We start from the raw sequence: 16,046 nt of genomic DNA, 5'->3' as shown, positions 1-16,046 counted from the left end.
GCCTTGTGGAATATTCGAGTGGAAGCAAGCATATATAGTGTTGGCAGACCTGCGTTATAATAAGTCAATATCTGAGATACCATAAACCTTCTGTATTGAATTTGCTTTCTGAAGATATAGCGTTATTCCAGAGCTGTACTTCAAACGCCGAAGGTAAGCGTACAATATGATACCTGAGGCATCAAGGCACAACCACGTGACTCTAAGGGAAGCCCCTCCTAGGGCTTAGGGCTAGGACGATTTGGCGGGGTGAGTTGGAGCATCTCATTGACTCACGAGCTTGAGAGAGTCATAACGACACCCACCTCCCCCGATTCAGTCTGCAAACTCCGTGAAACACCAGCGACCATGGCGGACTCCGAATTGCCCATTCGCCCCAAGCCCGAGGAAACCCCCGCGGCCGCCCCCGCCGAAGGAGCTGAAAAGGGTCCCAGCAAGAGTGCCTTGAAGAAGGCGGCAAAGGAAAAGGCCAAGGCCGAGAAGGCTGCGGCTCGTGCGGCCCAGGAGAAGGCTCAAGCTGCTGCTGCTGAAGCCAACGACACCGCCAAGGGCCTGTACGGCCTGCTCCCCGAATCCGAAGATGTCGTTCCTTTCACGAAGTTCTCCGAGCTCGGCGACGAGTACTATGAGAAGGAGGTCACCGTGGTGGCTCGTGTGGACAATGCCCGTGTTCAGAGTGCTAAACTTGCTTTCCTGATGCTGAGGCAGCAAGGAAAGAAGGTGCAGGCTGTCATTGCGGCTGCGGAGCCCATCTCGAGACAGATGATCAAGTATACGGGCGGGCTGAACGTCAACTCCATCATCCAGGTTACCGGTGTCGTCAAGAAGCCTGCCATCCCTATCTCCTCGGCTACCCTCAGCAACCTTGAAATCCACATTCACAAAGTCTACATGATCTCAGAGGCCCCCCAGATGCTTCCTATGCAGGTTAAGGATGCCGAGAGACCGCCGCCAGAGACGACTGAGGAGGGCAATCTGGTCGACGCAGAGGGCGCTCCTATTGTGACTCTCAAGACTCGTCTGGACAACCGTGTTCTTGATCTACAAACAGAAACTAGCCAGGCCATTACTTGGATTTCGAGTGGTGTTGCGGAGCTGTTTGCAGAGTACATGATCAAGAGCGGATCGAGGTGGATTTTCACTCCCAAGTTAGTCGGTGCCGCCACCGAGGGTGGCAGCAATGTGTTTGAGGTCAAGTACTTCAAGCGCAACGCCTACTTGGCGCAGAGCCCCCAGCTGTACAAGCAGATGTGCATTGCGGGTGACATGGAGAACGTCTTCGAGATTGCTCCTGTCTTCCGTGCTGAGGAGAGCAACACTCACAGACATCTGACCGAGGTATGCCAATCAATCTGTTTTGTTTGAAAATCGATCGATCCTAATCAATTCTCAGTTCGCCGGTCTCGATTTTGAGAAGACATTCCGCAGCCACTACCACGAGGTCTTGGAGTTTGCCGAAAACCTCCTCGTCTTCATTCTCACTCAACTCAAGGAGCGTTACAAGGATCAGATTGCCATTATTCAGAAGTCGTACCCCAAGGCTGGCGACTTCAAGCTTCCCAAGGATGGCAAGGCGCTGAGACTCAACTACATGGACGGTGTCGCTCTGCTCAAGGAAGCCGGTGTCGATGTTTCTGAGCAGGAGCGATTCGAGAACGATCTGACCACCGCGATGGAGAAGCAGCTGGGTCAGATCATCCGCGACAAGTACGACACTGATTTCTACGTGCTGGACAAGTTCCCTATGGCCGTCCGGCCTTTCTACACTAAGGCCTGCCCCCAGGACCCCAAGTTCTCCAACTCTTATGATTTCTTCATGCGTGGCGAGGAGATCATGTCTGGAGCGCAGCGTATCAATGACATCAAGGAACTCGAGGAGTCGATGATCGCCAAGGGCCTCGATCCCAAGCACGAGGGCTTCGAAGATTACCTGGCTGCTTTCCGCCAGGGCTGTCCTCCCCACGCGGGTGGTGGTTTGGGCCTGAACCGTATTGTCATGTTCTTCCTGGGCCTGCCTAATGTCCGTTTGGCAAGTCTGTTCCCTCGTGACCCCCAGCGCCTGCGCCCTTAAGCATTTAGTTTAGCTAGCGACGACATTACATACCCGTATGAACAAAAGTATAATGGGAAACATGAGACTGGATAAGCCGCATAATCATATTCAGGGACTATTTCGGATAAGACTGTCTTCGTAGCGTTCTTTCAGTGGAGGCGATTTTGGTTGCCAAGGGCCCAAGGCATCCGATGAGCTGCCCTTTTAAGAGGCGGCCCAAGCTCCCGAGGCTGGAACTTTTTGGTTCGGAGAATCATGAAGCCTGTCAGCATCAGAACAACAACGCTCTGAAACGCAAACCCACATTCAAATCATGCCGGAGAAGCGGAAACCACCCACATCTGCCTCTGGATCATCTCCTTACCCGAAACGTCCCCGTCCGTCGTATGCTGAAGAGGATGATGCCGACGAGATGACGCCCGCCGTGACGCCCTACGAACGCCCTCGCAACCACCCCGTGTATGGGCAAAAGAGCGCCTTTCCAGGCTTGGACGTCGACGTGGAGGATGAGCTGTTCTACGGTGAAGCAGAGGATGGGATGGAGTATCTTCGCATGGTCCGGTAAGCTTTTTCCCCTTCGGATCCTCGTTAATGTTATCCTGTTCCCCGCTTGCTAAATGTCTAAATGTCATTTGCCCCATGTATAGTTCTCACTTGCGACGAGCATTTGGTGTTTCGAAAGCTAATCGCCGGCCAATGACTCTTTCATGAGAGTACAGATCCGAAGCTAACTCTCTACCTTTCCTGTTTACCGCGCCCAAACCTGCGGAGACGCCAACGGGGACGACAAACGATGCGATCACAGAAGAGGAAGAGCCCGAACCAGCATCTGCGCCATTGCGCGATGGTCTCTTCGCAGACGGTGTCTACATGGCCGCTCCTGCCGGACCGGAAATCGCGCAAGCAGCTACGGGACCACAGGAAGACGAATACTCCGATGCGCAATCGAGCTACTACAATCTCCTCCGCCATCGTTTTCTCCTTCTCAGATCCATCCTGAAATGCACGCCACCATCGAGCGCGATTGCTGCACTGGACGATTCGCATCCAATCAGTTTCCCCCGACATTCGAAGACTGCCCGCAAGGAGTGGCGACGGCTTCTGTTAGCGGTGGACCCGCAGACAGTTCAGCTGGCCTGTATGGATATGGACAGCGTACTGGGTGTGCTGGGAATAATGGCCAGGCTGATGTCCGAGAATGTCAGAAGCGGGGATGCGGAACGGGTCAGACGAATTGGAGCCTGGGCTTGGGGACTGTTGGGCAAGTGCCGCGATGTCGGACAACTGGGGACTGAAGAAGTGGGTGATATTCGAGATTTGGGCAAACGGGCTGTGAAGATATTGCATAAGATGAGGGAGGAGGATGAGAAGACCAAGGCTGCCCGGCGGGACGGCGATCTATCGAACGAGGAACCGGATGAAGACGAGATTCCGGAAGACGACCACGAACATCCCGAGAATGCTCAAGAGAATGATGTCGCCGCTGAGCAGACTGACCATGAAATGCAAGATGCGGCAAGGGAGCCGCCTGCAGAAGACCTCGACGCAGCCAAAGCGCGCCTTCAAGCGATGCTCCAGGGCAATGAAAATGAAACGCTGGAACCCGACAAATCGGCCAATTTCGACGTCGCCAATGACGCTGAAGAGAGCACAAAGGACAGTGCTATTGAAGTGGCGATGCAGACCCGGGCGATGCTCGACATGATTATTACCGTTGTTGGCGAGTACTTTGGGCAAAAGGATCTTCTCAAGGAGCGAGAATTGTGGATTGATTCCTCATCGCCTGCCACATAGCGTGACCTCTACCTAATGTCGTATTTTGAGACGCTTCTGAACAGCCTTTTACCCCAGGCAAATCCGAGATACCCAATTTGACATTTGTCGATAGTCCCAGTTAGTGTGAGGACTGAGGACTATGCAACAGTCTTCTGTTGCTTACTGTAAAGGGCAGAAAATTGAAATTTACGACCGTAGTAAATAAAATGTATTTATCTGCTTCAGAAGTCGTACATGCCTGGAGACTAAGGAATATCCTGACATCTGTCTGCTGATGCCTGCTTTTGCATGTGGTCCAGTAGTATAATGAACAGTGGACGAATGACTCTTTGCGTCATTGTTTAGGCCGCGCGCCCCCAACCGACTCTTATCTCCGTCCGTCATTCATCCTTCCAACACCCATGCCTCTCCTCGTCGCCTCAATTCCATCGCATACCCAAGAGGGTTATTTTGTTCTCTCATGTTGATGACGAGAGGTACATAGATGAAGGAGGTACATAACTAGTAACCTACATCTCCGGAAAAGCCGCCGCCATGGCTCCAAACGTCGAAATCTCCATCCCAACCGCTACCACCTCACACACCTCATCCCCCTACACAATCTACAATATCACCCTCCGCCTCCCCCTACGCTCCTTCACCATCTCCAAGCGCTACTCCGACTTTGTCGCCTTCCACAGCTCCCTGCTGAATCAAACCAACGCCCCGCCACCAGCCCCCCTCCCCGGCAAACACTGGTTCTCCAACACTGTCTCAAACCCAACCCTCCGGGAAGAGCGCCGGCAGGGCCTCGAATCATACCTCCGCGCCATCAACGAAGCAGACGACCCCCGATGGCGCAACTGCAGCGCCTGGCGCGCGTTCCTGAACCTCCCCAGTTCCGCCGTCGGCAACGGCAGCGCCACAACCTCCGCCAAGCTGCATGCGGCCATCACCGAGCCCGGCGCGGTGGGCACCCAGAGCGCGATTACGGACCCGACGCTGTGGCTTGACTGCTACCGCGACATGAAGGCGCATCTGCATGATGCGCGGCTCCATCTCACAAGACGGGACCAGGAGACGACGCCGCAGAAACAGCATGAGAGTTCTGCGCGGGCGAAGAGCAGTCTTGTACGGGCTGGAAGTCTGATCGGGGCGTTGGAGGACGGGCTGAAGAATCTTGGGGATGCGAATGCGGATGCGAGGTCCGTTGCGTCTGGGAAGAGGGGTGCTTGGGGGAGCGGGAATGCGCTGGGCGAAGGGGAGATTCGACGGAGGAAAGACTTGCTGGTCAATGCGAGGAAGGAGAAGAATGGGTTGGAGGATTTGTTGAACGCGATGGCTGCTAAGAGTAGGATTGACAATGCGGTTGCGTCAATACAAGACAAGGAGGCGTTGGTTGGGTCTGCGAGCGGGAAGCCTGCTCGTTCGGGGAGGGTGCTGGGCAAGGAGACGGAGCGGACTCGCGAGCTGGATAATCAGGGTGTTTTACAGTTGCAGAAGCAGACGATGGAGGATCAAGATATGAGTATCGAGGAGTTGAGGAAGATTGTACAACGCCAGAAGGAACTGGGGATCGCTATCAATGCGGAGTTGGAGATTCAGAATGAACTTCTGAAGCTCACGGATGAAGATACGGACAGGTATGTATCAGCCCTTGTCCCAGCTTTAATAAACCATTCTAACGTCTGTCTCCTAAAGGTTAGAAAAGAAGGTCGAAATCGGCAAGAAGAGGGTTGGCAAAATATCCTAGTTTGGCGTCTCACGGGCACTTCCGCTTCTACACAGTTCTATTCACTATTTCTGAACCATTTAGAGGAGCGACTTGCATGTTATTTTCGGCAGTTGAGCGGGCTATCACTTTGTACTGTCTTTAATCTACTCTGGCGGCGGCGTCGGAAAGCTCGTCAAATTGGTATCTATTGTCATTCTTTCCCGTCATTGCTAGCTAATACATCCTGCATCAAGATTTGTCAGATTGGGTCGAGAAGAACTAGTTGTTATAGAACGTCAGTATATGCTTCCGGAACTCAATGATATCGAACACTCACCTCCTTCGCCTGTTCCTCAGTCACATCTGATTGATCTGATTCAGGCTGGCTAATCAGCCCCAGCTTACTGCGGCGAAGTACCCACCACAGTTCTCGCCGATCCCCACCGAGTTCTTCCTTTAACAACTTGTCTTTCAGCTGCCTTAGAAAGTCATTGTATAACGCGGGCTCCTCGAACGAAATAAGCTCATCCCGCATTACTCCCATCTCCTCGGTGACCCTGTCATAGTTCGCATCACCAAGACTATTCTTGATCTGATCCTCAATGATTGACGTCATTTGCTTCACGGCATCTTTGATCGTCTCGATCGTTTCTGCCTGGGTCAGAGTCTGTTTGAACTCGGGGATCGCATTGGTAGGTGAGATTCTGGCGCGTTTCTCTTGGTGGAGCAAGGCATCAACGTCGAGACCAGAAAGCGGTTTCTCGCTCTCACGAACACGCTTGCGTCCTTTGACCTTGGGCGGTACTAGAAATGGTTAGCAAGTGGTGACCCCTGCCGAGGGAGATTGATTGGAGCGAACCTTTCTTGACATCGGCGGCCGCCATAAGCTTTTGTAGATAAGGTTTTGATTTCTCTACCAGGTCTTGTGGCGGCTGAGAAAGCTTTGTTAGATGCTTTGAGGGGGGAGGCACTGGGTCATTTGGGTGTGTAGCACGGTAACGGATCGCAGAATCAATGCGATGCAATACCGGCGAAAATGAGTCGTCGATGGGAAGGCCCTCTACCGGATTTCTGGTGGCATATTAGCGGGAGAGCACAGACTGGTACTAATCGATGGACTCACCCGTCCTCGTCGGTATCAACAAGGTCCATGCTATCCACATATTCACTCATTGCGTCAAGCAATTCCTTGTTCGGCAGATTTCGATGCTCGGTTACTACTTTGCCAGAGACAGTGATCACCTTGTCTAGAGGAGGGAAACGATACGTCCGGACATCTTCGGCGAATGGTAGCTGTACCTCCATGAGGCACTCATAGTCAGGTTCAATTGAAGGAGCAAGCAACACCATGACAGGAGGCTTGTTCTCTTTGACCACCAAGCGAGCAACGGCGTAGCACTCCAGTTCAAAGAGAGCATGAATGAAGGAAGAGAGTGCCAGTGAGGCTTTATCATTGCCACGTTGCCCGATGATAATGTTGGTTGTCGACATGTGCATATAGCGATCATACTGGAATAGAGCATAAGTTCCTGTTTCCCTCGTGCAAATCAGAGGCGTTAAACTCACTTTGTCAGTTTGTACGAACCCAACCAGTTCCAATGCTGCGTACGTTTCGAGGGTTGTGATGTTCTCGTCTGTCTCGCTGATATGTACTGCTGTCCGTCCGTATTCGTACCCCTTGGCTAGTTCCTCCCGCTCCACGTCAGTTTTACCGCCAGGAGCATTCTCATCAGGGACCTCGTATGTTCTCAGGTTCCTGACGCTTGTGAGAGAGCCACCCTCCGGAGCGGACTTCGGTGCTTCAGACGATTCGCCTTGCTCTTCTTCAGCTCCCACGTCTGAGCGTGGCACAAAGCTACTTGCGCTTGGAGGCTTTGCCACATATGTCCGATAGTACCGTTCGACCGGAATTCGAAGAGCAGTGTCATACTCCTCTGGGTTACCTAGTTGTAGGAATCCTTTGAAAGTCGCTACCGTTCTAACCTTCTTGACCCGTGGAATGTCCATCTCTGAAACAGCATGTTCCAGCGTTCCATATGCGCCGTCACAATCCTCAACCAGTCCGCGGAGAAGAGCCTCGTTTTCGGCCTATGATTCTCTGTCAGAAAGATTCATTCCTGGTAGCACGATAAGTCTTTACCTTCTGCGGATCCTTTCCCTCCTCTTTGAAGCCATACTCAGGGTCGTCAAAGTCAGTGCCTCTGGATATAGTTAGCACATTGCCTCGTGCCCTCTGCCGGTATTACTGACAAAACGACCAACTCGATGTTGTCTTCCTTGATTTTCTTCGTTATCTGGTCGAGATCCTCATTGCTCATCCATCCCAGACCGTTTGTGACCAGCACAATTTTCCGCTTATACTTCAATTTTCTGCAATATGTGACGATCATCTGGATGGCCAAGATGATGGCGGAAACAGCTTCAAAGAGTCAGAGTACTTTCCCATATCTTGGGTAACAGAAATATGAGAAGGTTGTTTACCATCTCCCTTATCAGTCTTGCTCGGCTTGATTAATGCATCCAATCTTCGGATATCTGGCATAAGAAATCTGGTACATTAGATGAGGAGTAAATGAAGCCTGCGTATCGAAAAGACGTACTGCTGAATTTCGGAAAGCACGGATATGTGTTTAAAATGGGGATCATCATCAAGCTCGTTGGAGGTTCCTGTTCTCCTACGTTAGCCCAGAACAGAGACGGAACTTGATGACCTATTGGTGTCTCACCGTCTGTCTTGAGCCCAATAACACCGATTGTGGCTGTTTTGCGACCTGTGGCTACCTAGTGACCAACAATTAGCCTCAAGTCATAACATCTCATGCTTAATAGTATCCTCACAGTTGCTGTAATGCGATCCCAAACATATTGCATGGCCCATTCAAGATCCGTCACTGATCGGCCATTGCGCTTCTCCCCCATGGATTTCCCTACATCCACGATATAGACTGTTGCTTCCTTTTCCGCCATGACCTCAAGAAGCTCTAGAAGAGAAATTGAGTCAGGAGATGATGGAATAGAGGGCCATATAAAGGATGGTCATTGATGGATAGACAAACACGACACTCCAGGCAGACGCGCGATATTTCCCGATTTGGCGTTAGGCAGAACGCGAAGACACATGACATCATTATTGGGAAGGTGCGTCGATATTGTACATAGTGAGTGTACATACTTTAGCACCAATAAAAACCGTTGCAACAATTATCTTTCCACGGACAGAGTGCGTCGAAATATGTTCCGACATTCCCTAGCTCTCCACCTCTGACAACCATATCGTCTTCTCTGCATCAAAAGATCCCAGCTCGTCCCTTGACGGATATAAAGTGTATCATCAATTGTTGAACAGACAATATGACTGATCCTCGTCCCTACCATCTGCTCAGGTACAGAATCCCGGTTATGAGGATGTGAACATATCGCTAACGTCCGTCGCAAGCTACGGTACCCTATTGGGTGTGCAAGTGTTCCAGGTGAACCTCATTCTGCCAGCTAGATATCCGCTACGCTGTTAACATCAAGGCGCAACAGACATTTATTGGGGGCGTCATTGCTTTCCGAGTGCTCCCTCGCCCTCAGTTCTCAACGTTGCAGACTTCGATATTTCCCGTGTACTTCACGCTGCAGTCCGCACTTCCCGTAGTTGTCGCCGTGACTTCCGGCAAAGGTGGTCAACTCAATGGCATTTCTGGTCTTCTTGCTCCTGAAAATCGGTTTGGGACACTCCTGCCTCTCGCAACTGTTGCGGTGAGTGGGCTGATCAATCAGGTCATCCTGCGCCCACTCACTGTCAGGACGATGAACGAGAGGAAGCATCAGGGTATGCTTGCGGGCCCTCTTATCCCGTCGTACTTACTGGCTGCTAAATTTCTGCAGAAACTCGTGATGGCAAGAAGAGCTACGACCCTGCACCCCATTCAAAGGAGATGATGGCTCTGAACAAGAAATTCGGCAGACTTCATGGTCTGTCAAGTCTGATCAACATGATCAGCCTTGCTGCTACGATTTATTACGGTACAGTGCTTAGCAAGCGCTTGTCTTGAAGAGCTCCCTGAGTGGACCTTCTCAGTTGATCGCTAACCTCAGGACTGCTTACTGTTTATCAGACTCTTCCTTTATGTTCTTAATGCTCTGTATATATCGTTCCAACAAGGTGACCATACATCAACCCATCTGCAAATATGAGAAAAACCCTTAAGTTCCTTAAATATCTCGTTTTCTGTTGCAGCGGTTTGCACATTTATCTGAATTCTGCTTTGAGATTTCTCATGGCGTTGAGACATATTGTCCACCAGCGTTTGGCTCGGAAGGTCTCTGGCTTCGGCCATAAAACTTGTGTCACTAACCTGTGTGTTTTATCCTTGTATACTTGTCAGGCATATCTGCATACCATGCTTTGAGTCAACTGAGACATGTACGTGGAATGACTGCTTCAAATTGAATGCCATTCAACTCTTTGTCCCAGAGGTGACTGTATCCCATTGCTAATCGTTGGGCATCTGGATATTTATCTCCCCCCTCTTCCTCACTTCTGACAGGATCAGAAACAAGAAGGTCTGCTCTCCCCTTACCGATTTTTATCCTCGCGCCAGTTTTTTCTGCTTAGTCTCGGTCCCCGCTTGACTGCCGTCGACCAGCATTTGCGAAATGTCTATTCTGTCCGCTGCAGTTGTTGTGGCCACCGTCGTCAGCCCTATCTTCATATTAGCCGTCCAATCGATCTCAGAACACCTGGCTTACGCCAATATCTATATTTCGAAGGTTGTCGGAGGAATGTTTGCTTTCATGTTTGACGGTATCATGAAAAAGCTTGATCAGTGGCGGGCACTGCACACATCATACGTAAAGCCATCGTTCGCTTCCATGCCACTGTCTGCGTCCGATATCGCGTGCCTAGGGACTGACAATCTTCACCACAAGAAGCATTCATTGTTTGACCCAGGCTTGAGTGAGCTGGGCTCACTATGGCGCGGTCAAATCAGTCAGGATGCTGTCTCCACGCCAGGCCATCATGCCAACGGGCCGACTTTTGGGACTCTGTATCGTGAAGCGCTCCTTATCAACCGGCAAGTTTTGCTTTTCGTTATGGTTGTTCTGTTGATGATACCAGCAGTAACATCCATAATCACTTGGTATTCTCGCAGACACTGCCTCCAAGTAGCGAACATTGAGATTCTAGATTTCATCAGCGAAGTCCGTTCCCGGAAAGTGTTTCTGTTGAAAAGGATGAGCTCCGCTGTTTCAATGCTGAATGACCAAATCGACAGCATCATGAAGCAGATAGCGATGGAGCATGAGCGGGTTTGCGCTGAACTACCCACCTTCCTTGATTCTGAAGTCAGAGAACTGCGAGAGGCACTCGAGACACACTTCCAGGACGAATTTGATCATCATGTCCTGGAAGTAAAGAGTTTTGCGGACAATTTGGAACGCGCACGTCGGAGATTTCCAGATCCCGAAGCCATTGAAGCCGAGTGCAAAGATTTCCAGTCTGAGCTTCAACGCTGGAGACAACAAATGGGCAACTGTCTCGCTCAAGTCAGTACCGAGGCTGAACGGAATGGTAGTATACAGATTCCGGTCAAGCGTATCATGGCGCCTGCAGAGGAAGTGCCGACCACTCAGGCGTGTTCTACGGAGACTGAATATGAGGCCATGGAAGACAAAGTGGACCGAAACGACTCTGCAAGCCTTATTGTGAGCGAAAAGCCACGAGGAGAAGGCGAGGAGCCAATCTCGAGAATGGCCCTGTGGGCAACAGCGTCTGGATACCCTGCACCCACTCCAGAGGAAATCGAAGAAGGTCGAAGAATCCGGCGTGAGAGAGTCGCAAAACGCATGGCAGAGAACAATGGTCAGCGACCTGTGAGAAGCGAGTCTGGGCCCAGAAAGCGCAGATGTCCGTTCAGAAACAAGAATCACAACTTGCACAAGCAAGACCACGATGCGGCTCGTCAGTCCCCAAGCCCGTCTATGCATAAAGCAAGAAGTTTTGTGTGAGCATTTATTATGGTTCATCATGGGAGTAATTCAATCAATCAAACTAGATCGCATTGTGCGTTGGGACGCAGCTAGCTAGATCTCCTTCAAAGGTTGAGTGTCAAGGCTAAACTTCTAAAACAATAGATGAATGTACACATGGGTGAGAATGTCAAAGACATGGATTCTAATTTTCTCTAGCACGGGAAGCGTAGGTATTCCTTTGGCTTGGATCCGAATGCATTGACGGTTGTTGCTGCTCAAAGCCCAACAAGGACAAAGAAAGCATCATCGAACGCAAGTCCTTTGCGGTCTCAAAGACAATGAATCATGTGTCCTTCTTGTTATTTCTCATCCTTCCCCTTCTATCATCTGATACTATTTTAGACTCAACCACAAATTGCTTTAACCCCCCGGTCCTGATTCGAACTGCTTTGCCCCCTTCGACAGCACTCCGTCTTTCGAGGTTTCATCTTCTTTCGCGACTGGACACAACTGAAGCACGACTAGCTAGACTCTGTTCATTCTCGAAGTCATCGTTTCTTTGACTCAACTCGTTTGCAAACATGGCATCGTCCCGGAGCCTCATCTGTCAAAGAACGTTCGTTCGTTGCCACGGTATATTCTCATCCACAAGGAAGACCCATGGGAAGTTTATATATCCTATATACTGCTAAAGGACTAAGAGATCTTGAACCGGTTTCCCTCTTTGGTTTTCCTCGCTCCTATTCTCTTCTTAACATTGCAAGCGGACTCGAAAGAATATTCGAATTTCAGATTGCCTCCTCAATTCATACTTTTTCCTCCTGGCTGAGGATGGAGGCCACGATATTCGTGCTCAGTTCTCTAGCCGCCAATCTCGCTGGGATCTACTGGCATGTCCCCTTCACCGTCGTTGATCCTCATCACACGTTCCTTGAGCGACTTGTTGGCTCCGTTCAGGTATCAAGCACCATCTACACTCTCAGGTATTGGCATCCTCTCGTGTTTCCCGAAGCTGCAAAATGCGAGGGCCCATGCGAAAGCCCAGCGCAGAACACTTCAATGGAGCTTGGTGACATGCTGAAGAATGTTATGGATCAGTATGCTCAGAAACAAAATTTAACGACTCCTTGTCCCACAAATATTGGCAATTCTTGCAGTGATCAACCACCTCCACTTACCACGATACATCACACGCTCTTCGGAAGAACTTTTGACATCCCTCTCGATCAGAATTCTGCCGATTTGTACTGGACTGTCTTCTTTACAGCTCTTGTACTGATTGCTATCATTCTCGTGCTCTGGAAGGGATTCACCCAACGCAGCCGCAAGCATGATACGGATGCTACGTCAGGTCAGAAATCCGACAAGTTGGCAGAACTTCCAAGCGAGAAAGAGGCCCTGAATTGGATTCGTATCGCTCGCTTTGCTATCGCTTTGGGAATCAAAGACGACATATCGCATGACAGCATCAACATCAGAGCAAAGATCACGGACATTCCAGAGAACTTGCGCCAATTCCAAAGAATTCTCCGGTCTGATTCCATGCGCGCCGAATGCAAGGAAGCAGATGATGTGGAATCCAACAAAATGACACTCGCGCAAGTCTTTGATGGTCACCTTCGGTTTTGCACCGAAGCAGTGAAAAGTGCCCTGGAGGCGCTAAATCAACTCAGCAGACGCGTGGACCACAAAATCAACATACACGAACAACCGCTAGACGGCTACGGCCACGGCCAAGGAGATCAGAATCCAACTGAGGAGTTTAGTCTGTATCAGCACGAGTTTCTCACCAAGGACACCCTGGAGGCAACAACATCGGCCATGGAAAAGCGCATTCTCGGAACAGTGGACGATCATATTTCAGCCCTTGACGAAGAAGCGAAGAAGCGGATTGGTAATATCGAGTCTGCACTTGCAAAGGTTCAACAGTCCCTTTCTGTTGGTGTTGTCGATCAGGAACAGCTGAACGAGATTATCGGCGGTCTCAAAGCAGACATTGAGAATCTCCGAACGTCATTGCAATCACTTTCTCGCGAGGGCAATGACTTGCAAATTGGTGTCGATACCATCGTTCAGGAGCAACTGCAGAGCCTAGAGAAGCGTGTGCTATCCCTCGAGCGTGCGGCTTCAGTGACTCCCCTGGACAAGAAGCAGATTGAACAAGAACTTGACGAACTCGACCAAGACGTGTCCAATCTGAAGAATTCGCATGCAGAAATCCAGTCGAAACTCGACTCAACCGTCACCGAAACACAAGTGAAAGAAGCTTTGAAAGAAATAGCCGCACACCTGGAGCAACAAACTGAAGGAATGAAAATCCAACTCCATGGGCTGATGCAAGCTTTGGATGAAGTCAAGAACGCTGCGAGCGAGTCGAAGAACAATGACCCTGGACTTGCCAAACAATTGGAAGATATCGAAAGGGCAATCGAGGATTCAACAAAGGAGGTACAATGCTTCAGAAAAGAACTTGACTCTCACACTCTGGAACACAAGAGTCTGCGGGAGGCCGCCAATCGTGCCCTCGAGTGGAATAAGGAGCTTGAAGACGGAATTAAGCAGAAGATCAGCAGAGTAACCAGGAATATCATGGAAACGAATGCCCGGATGCATATATCAACCGAAACCATGCATAAGCTCGACGAATACAAGTGGCACCAAAGGAACATGAACATGAGTATTTGGGGACATCTAGAGAAATGCATGGCCGCTCTGGGCATCAAATTCGACTTGAGCGCCGCTGATCTAGTGACTATACGCGATAGGGACGAGGGTCCTAACGAAAATCCTGAGTCGAACGATGAGGATCTTGCTGCAGAGCATGGCGCACATAAGACCGGGACCGACGTTGTCGATGAAGGGCCTTCACAGAACGCAGCTCAAGCCGCAGGATTCGAGGCCCAGTCGCCAAAGGAGAAAGCCCAATCTAGAAAGGATGAAGCCGGAACCCCAAAGGGCGAAGCTCAAATAAATGAACAAGTACAGACATCCGACGATCAACGCCGCGCGAGTGCCCAGTCTGAGCCGGTCAGCCCCAGGACTTCAAAACCAGCTTCCAAAGCAATTAGTGGTCCAAAGCTATCGTCCGTAGCAGGCTGGGATGATGAAGCTGCAAAGGAGGACAAAGCAGACACAGCGCAATCGCGAGCAGAACATAATCAAGAGGTTGAGAAGGGCCGCGAATCTGCTGCATTGGGAACTCAGCTCGAAGAGACTTTAGCGCAACCGAAGGCATCAGAAGAAACCCAGTCTTCTCAGACACCGGGGTCTGCGAAGGGCAAATTATACGGGAAGCACATCCTAGAAGCCCTCCGTCTGAAGCCGGAGACATCTACCTCCGCAAGGCACGAGAAGGGCCAAGGACCTGGCCCGGCTTCGGCTCAGTCGCCTTCAGAGCCCAAACCTGAGCCTACCTCTGCTGAACTGAGCAAGAGTAGGTGGGCTCCCTCAACTCCGACCCAAGCTCAGCCCAAACCATCCACTCGTGCAGGAGTTGAAGGGGACCGGCTGGCTACGCCAACTGTAACTCAGCCGCCTTCGAAGCCAAACACTGAGTCTGCCTCCGCCGGAATGAGCAAGAGTATGTGGGCTCCCTCAACTCCGACCCAAGCGCAACCGAAGACATCAGAAGGAACCCAGTCTCATCAGACACAGGGGTCTGCGAAGGGCAAATCATCTGGGAAGCACACCCCAACAACACCCCGTTCGAAGCCAGAGGCATCTACCGCCTCTGCAAAGCGCGAGAAGAGCAAAGAAGCTGGCGCGGCTTCAGCTCAATCGCCTTCAAAGCCCAACACTGAGTCTATCTCTGCTGAAATTGGCAAGAGCATGTGGGCTACCTCAACTCCAACCCAGGCTCAGACTAAAGCACCTACTCGTGCAGGAACTGAAGCGGATCAGTCGGCTAGCCCGGCTTCAGCCCAAGTTCCAAAGCTGGCTGCACCGGCTTCGGCCGAAATGGGCAAAAGCAAGTGGGCAGATCCTGCCGTGGCTAAGACTCAGCCTAACACACCTACCAGCACAGGAATTGAAGGGAGCCAGCTGGCTGGTCCTGCTTCAGCCAAAGCTCCATCAAAGCTAGAAGCAACTACTTCTGAAATGAGCAAAAGCAGGTGGGCTAGTCCGGCTTCAGGCCAAGCTCCTTCAAAGCTGGATGAACCCACTTCTGCTGGACTGAGCAAAAGCAGGTGGGCCGACGAGTCTCCAACCGCGCACAGATCAAAGAGCGTTTCCTTGCCCTCCGAAAAGAACCCGAAAGGGGACGTTGGCGAAACTTTTTGAACTCAAGGGCATAGGTCAGAGCTGATGCTCTCTCCGTAGACTTGTTTGATTTAGTTTTATGTTTTGTTTGTTGCTCTTTGTGCCACCAGAATTATTGGTCTTTCGTCTGATTCAGTTTGGAGAATCCTTGTGGGTTATTTTGTTAGTTTTCCGCTGTCTGAGATCGAGATCCGGTTGTTTGGGACAAGCCATATTCGTTCACATAGTTGCAAATGTAAGATCTTTCATGTTGATTCGCTCTGGTGAAAGCAAAGTCTAATCGATCAAGGGTATCATAATCGT

The 16,046-nt window shown here is 50.7% G+C and overlaps 7 protein-coding genes across 7 annotated transcripts; 6 read left to right on the top strand and 1 right to left on the bottom strand.

The window, feature by feature from the left end:
* Window positions 1-348: 348 nt before the first annotated feature.
* On the top strand, window positions 349-2,071 carry dps1 (putative aspartyl-tRNA synthetase Dps1; the record flags this gene model as incomplete). The annotated part of the gene is made up of 2 exons (XM_043266547.1): window positions 349-1,338; window positions 1,394-2,071. The coding sequence occupies 2 exons, from the start codon at window positions 349-351 to the stop codon at window positions 2,069-2,071; spliced, it is 1,668 nt and encodes a 555-aa protein (XP_043122482.1).
* A 295-nt stretch (window positions 2,072-2,366) lies between these two features.
* Aspvir_001424 (SIP1 domain-containing protein) lies at window positions 2,367-3,847 on the top strand (the record flags this gene model as incomplete). The annotated part of the gene is made up of 2 exons (XM_043266546.1): window positions 2,367-2,614; window positions 2,773-3,847. 2 exons carry the CDS (start codon window positions 2,367-2,369, stop codon window positions 3,845-3,847), a joined length of 1,323 nt encoding a protein of 440 aa, XP_043122481.1.
* A 516-nt stretch (window positions 3,848-4,363) lies between these two features.
* Window positions 4,364-5,561, top strand: Aspvir_001423 (Qc-SNARE protein; the record flags this gene model as incomplete). The annotated part of the gene is made up of 2 exons (XM_043266545.1): window positions 4,364-5,451; window positions 5,510-5,561. The coding sequence occupies 2 exons, from the start codon at window positions 4,364-4,366 to the stop codon at window positions 5,559-5,561; spliced, it is 1,140 nt and encodes a 379-aa protein (XP_043122480.1).
* Window positions 5,562-5,771: 210 nt separating this feature from the next.
* On the bottom strand, window positions 5,772-8,489 carry Aspvir_001422 (ATP-dependent DNA helicase 2 subunit KU80; the record flags this gene model as incomplete). Its single annotated transcript, XM_043266544.1, has 11 exons — window positions 5,772-5,801; window positions 5,860-6,326; window positions 6,382-6,593; window positions 6,646-7,031; window positions 7,089-7,610; window positions 7,663-7,723; window positions 7,773-7,941; window positions 8,004-8,071; window positions 8,123-8,189; window positions 8,249-8,303; window positions 8,361-8,489. The coding sequence occupies 11 exons, from the start codon at window positions 8,487-8,489 to the stop codon at window positions 5,772-5,774; spliced, it is 2,166 nt and encodes a 721-aa protein (XP_043122479.1).
* Window positions 8,490-8,873: 384 nt separating this feature from the next.
* Aspvir_001421 (DUF4149 domain-containing protein) lies at window positions 8,874-9,562 on the top strand (the record flags this gene model as incomplete). The annotated part of the gene is made up of 4 exons (XM_043266543.1): window positions 8,874-8,905; window positions 8,959-8,992; window positions 9,051-9,339; window positions 9,396-9,562. The coding sequence occupies 4 exons, from the start codon at window positions 8,874-8,876 to the stop codon at window positions 9,560-9,562; spliced, it is 522 nt and encodes a 173-aa protein (XP_043122478.1).
* Window positions 9,563-10,166: 604 nt separating this feature from the next.
* Aspvir_001420 (uncharacterized protein) lies at window positions 10,167-11,519 on the top strand (the record flags this gene model as incomplete). The annotated part of the gene is made up of 1 exon (XM_043266542.1): window positions 10,167-11,519. One exon carries the CDS (start codon window positions 10,167-10,169, stop codon window positions 11,517-11,519), a length of 1,353 nt encoding a protein of 450 aa, XP_043122477.1.
* Window positions 11,520-12,542: 1,023 nt separating this feature from the next.
* Aspvir_001419 (uncharacterized protein) lies at window positions 12,543-15,764 on the top strand (the record flags this gene model as incomplete). Its single annotated transcript, XM_043266541.1, has 1 exon — window positions 12,543-15,764. The coding sequence occupies one exon, from the start codon at window positions 12,543-12,545 to the stop codon at window positions 15,762-15,764; it is 3,222 nt and encodes a 1,073-aa protein (XP_043122476.1).
* Window positions 15,765-16,046: the final 282 nt, after the last annotated feature.

The sequence above is a fragment of the Aspergillus viridinutans genome, assembly GCF_018404265.1.
Source record: "Aspergillus viridinutans IFM 47045 DNA, scaffold_1, whole genome shotgun sequence".
Taxonomy (NCBI): domain Eukaryota; kingdom Fungi; phylum Ascomycota; class Eurotiomycetes; order Eurotiales; family Aspergillaceae; genus Aspergillus; species Aspergillus viridinutans.
This window is presented reverse-complemented; position numbering and strand designations above follow the sequence as displayed.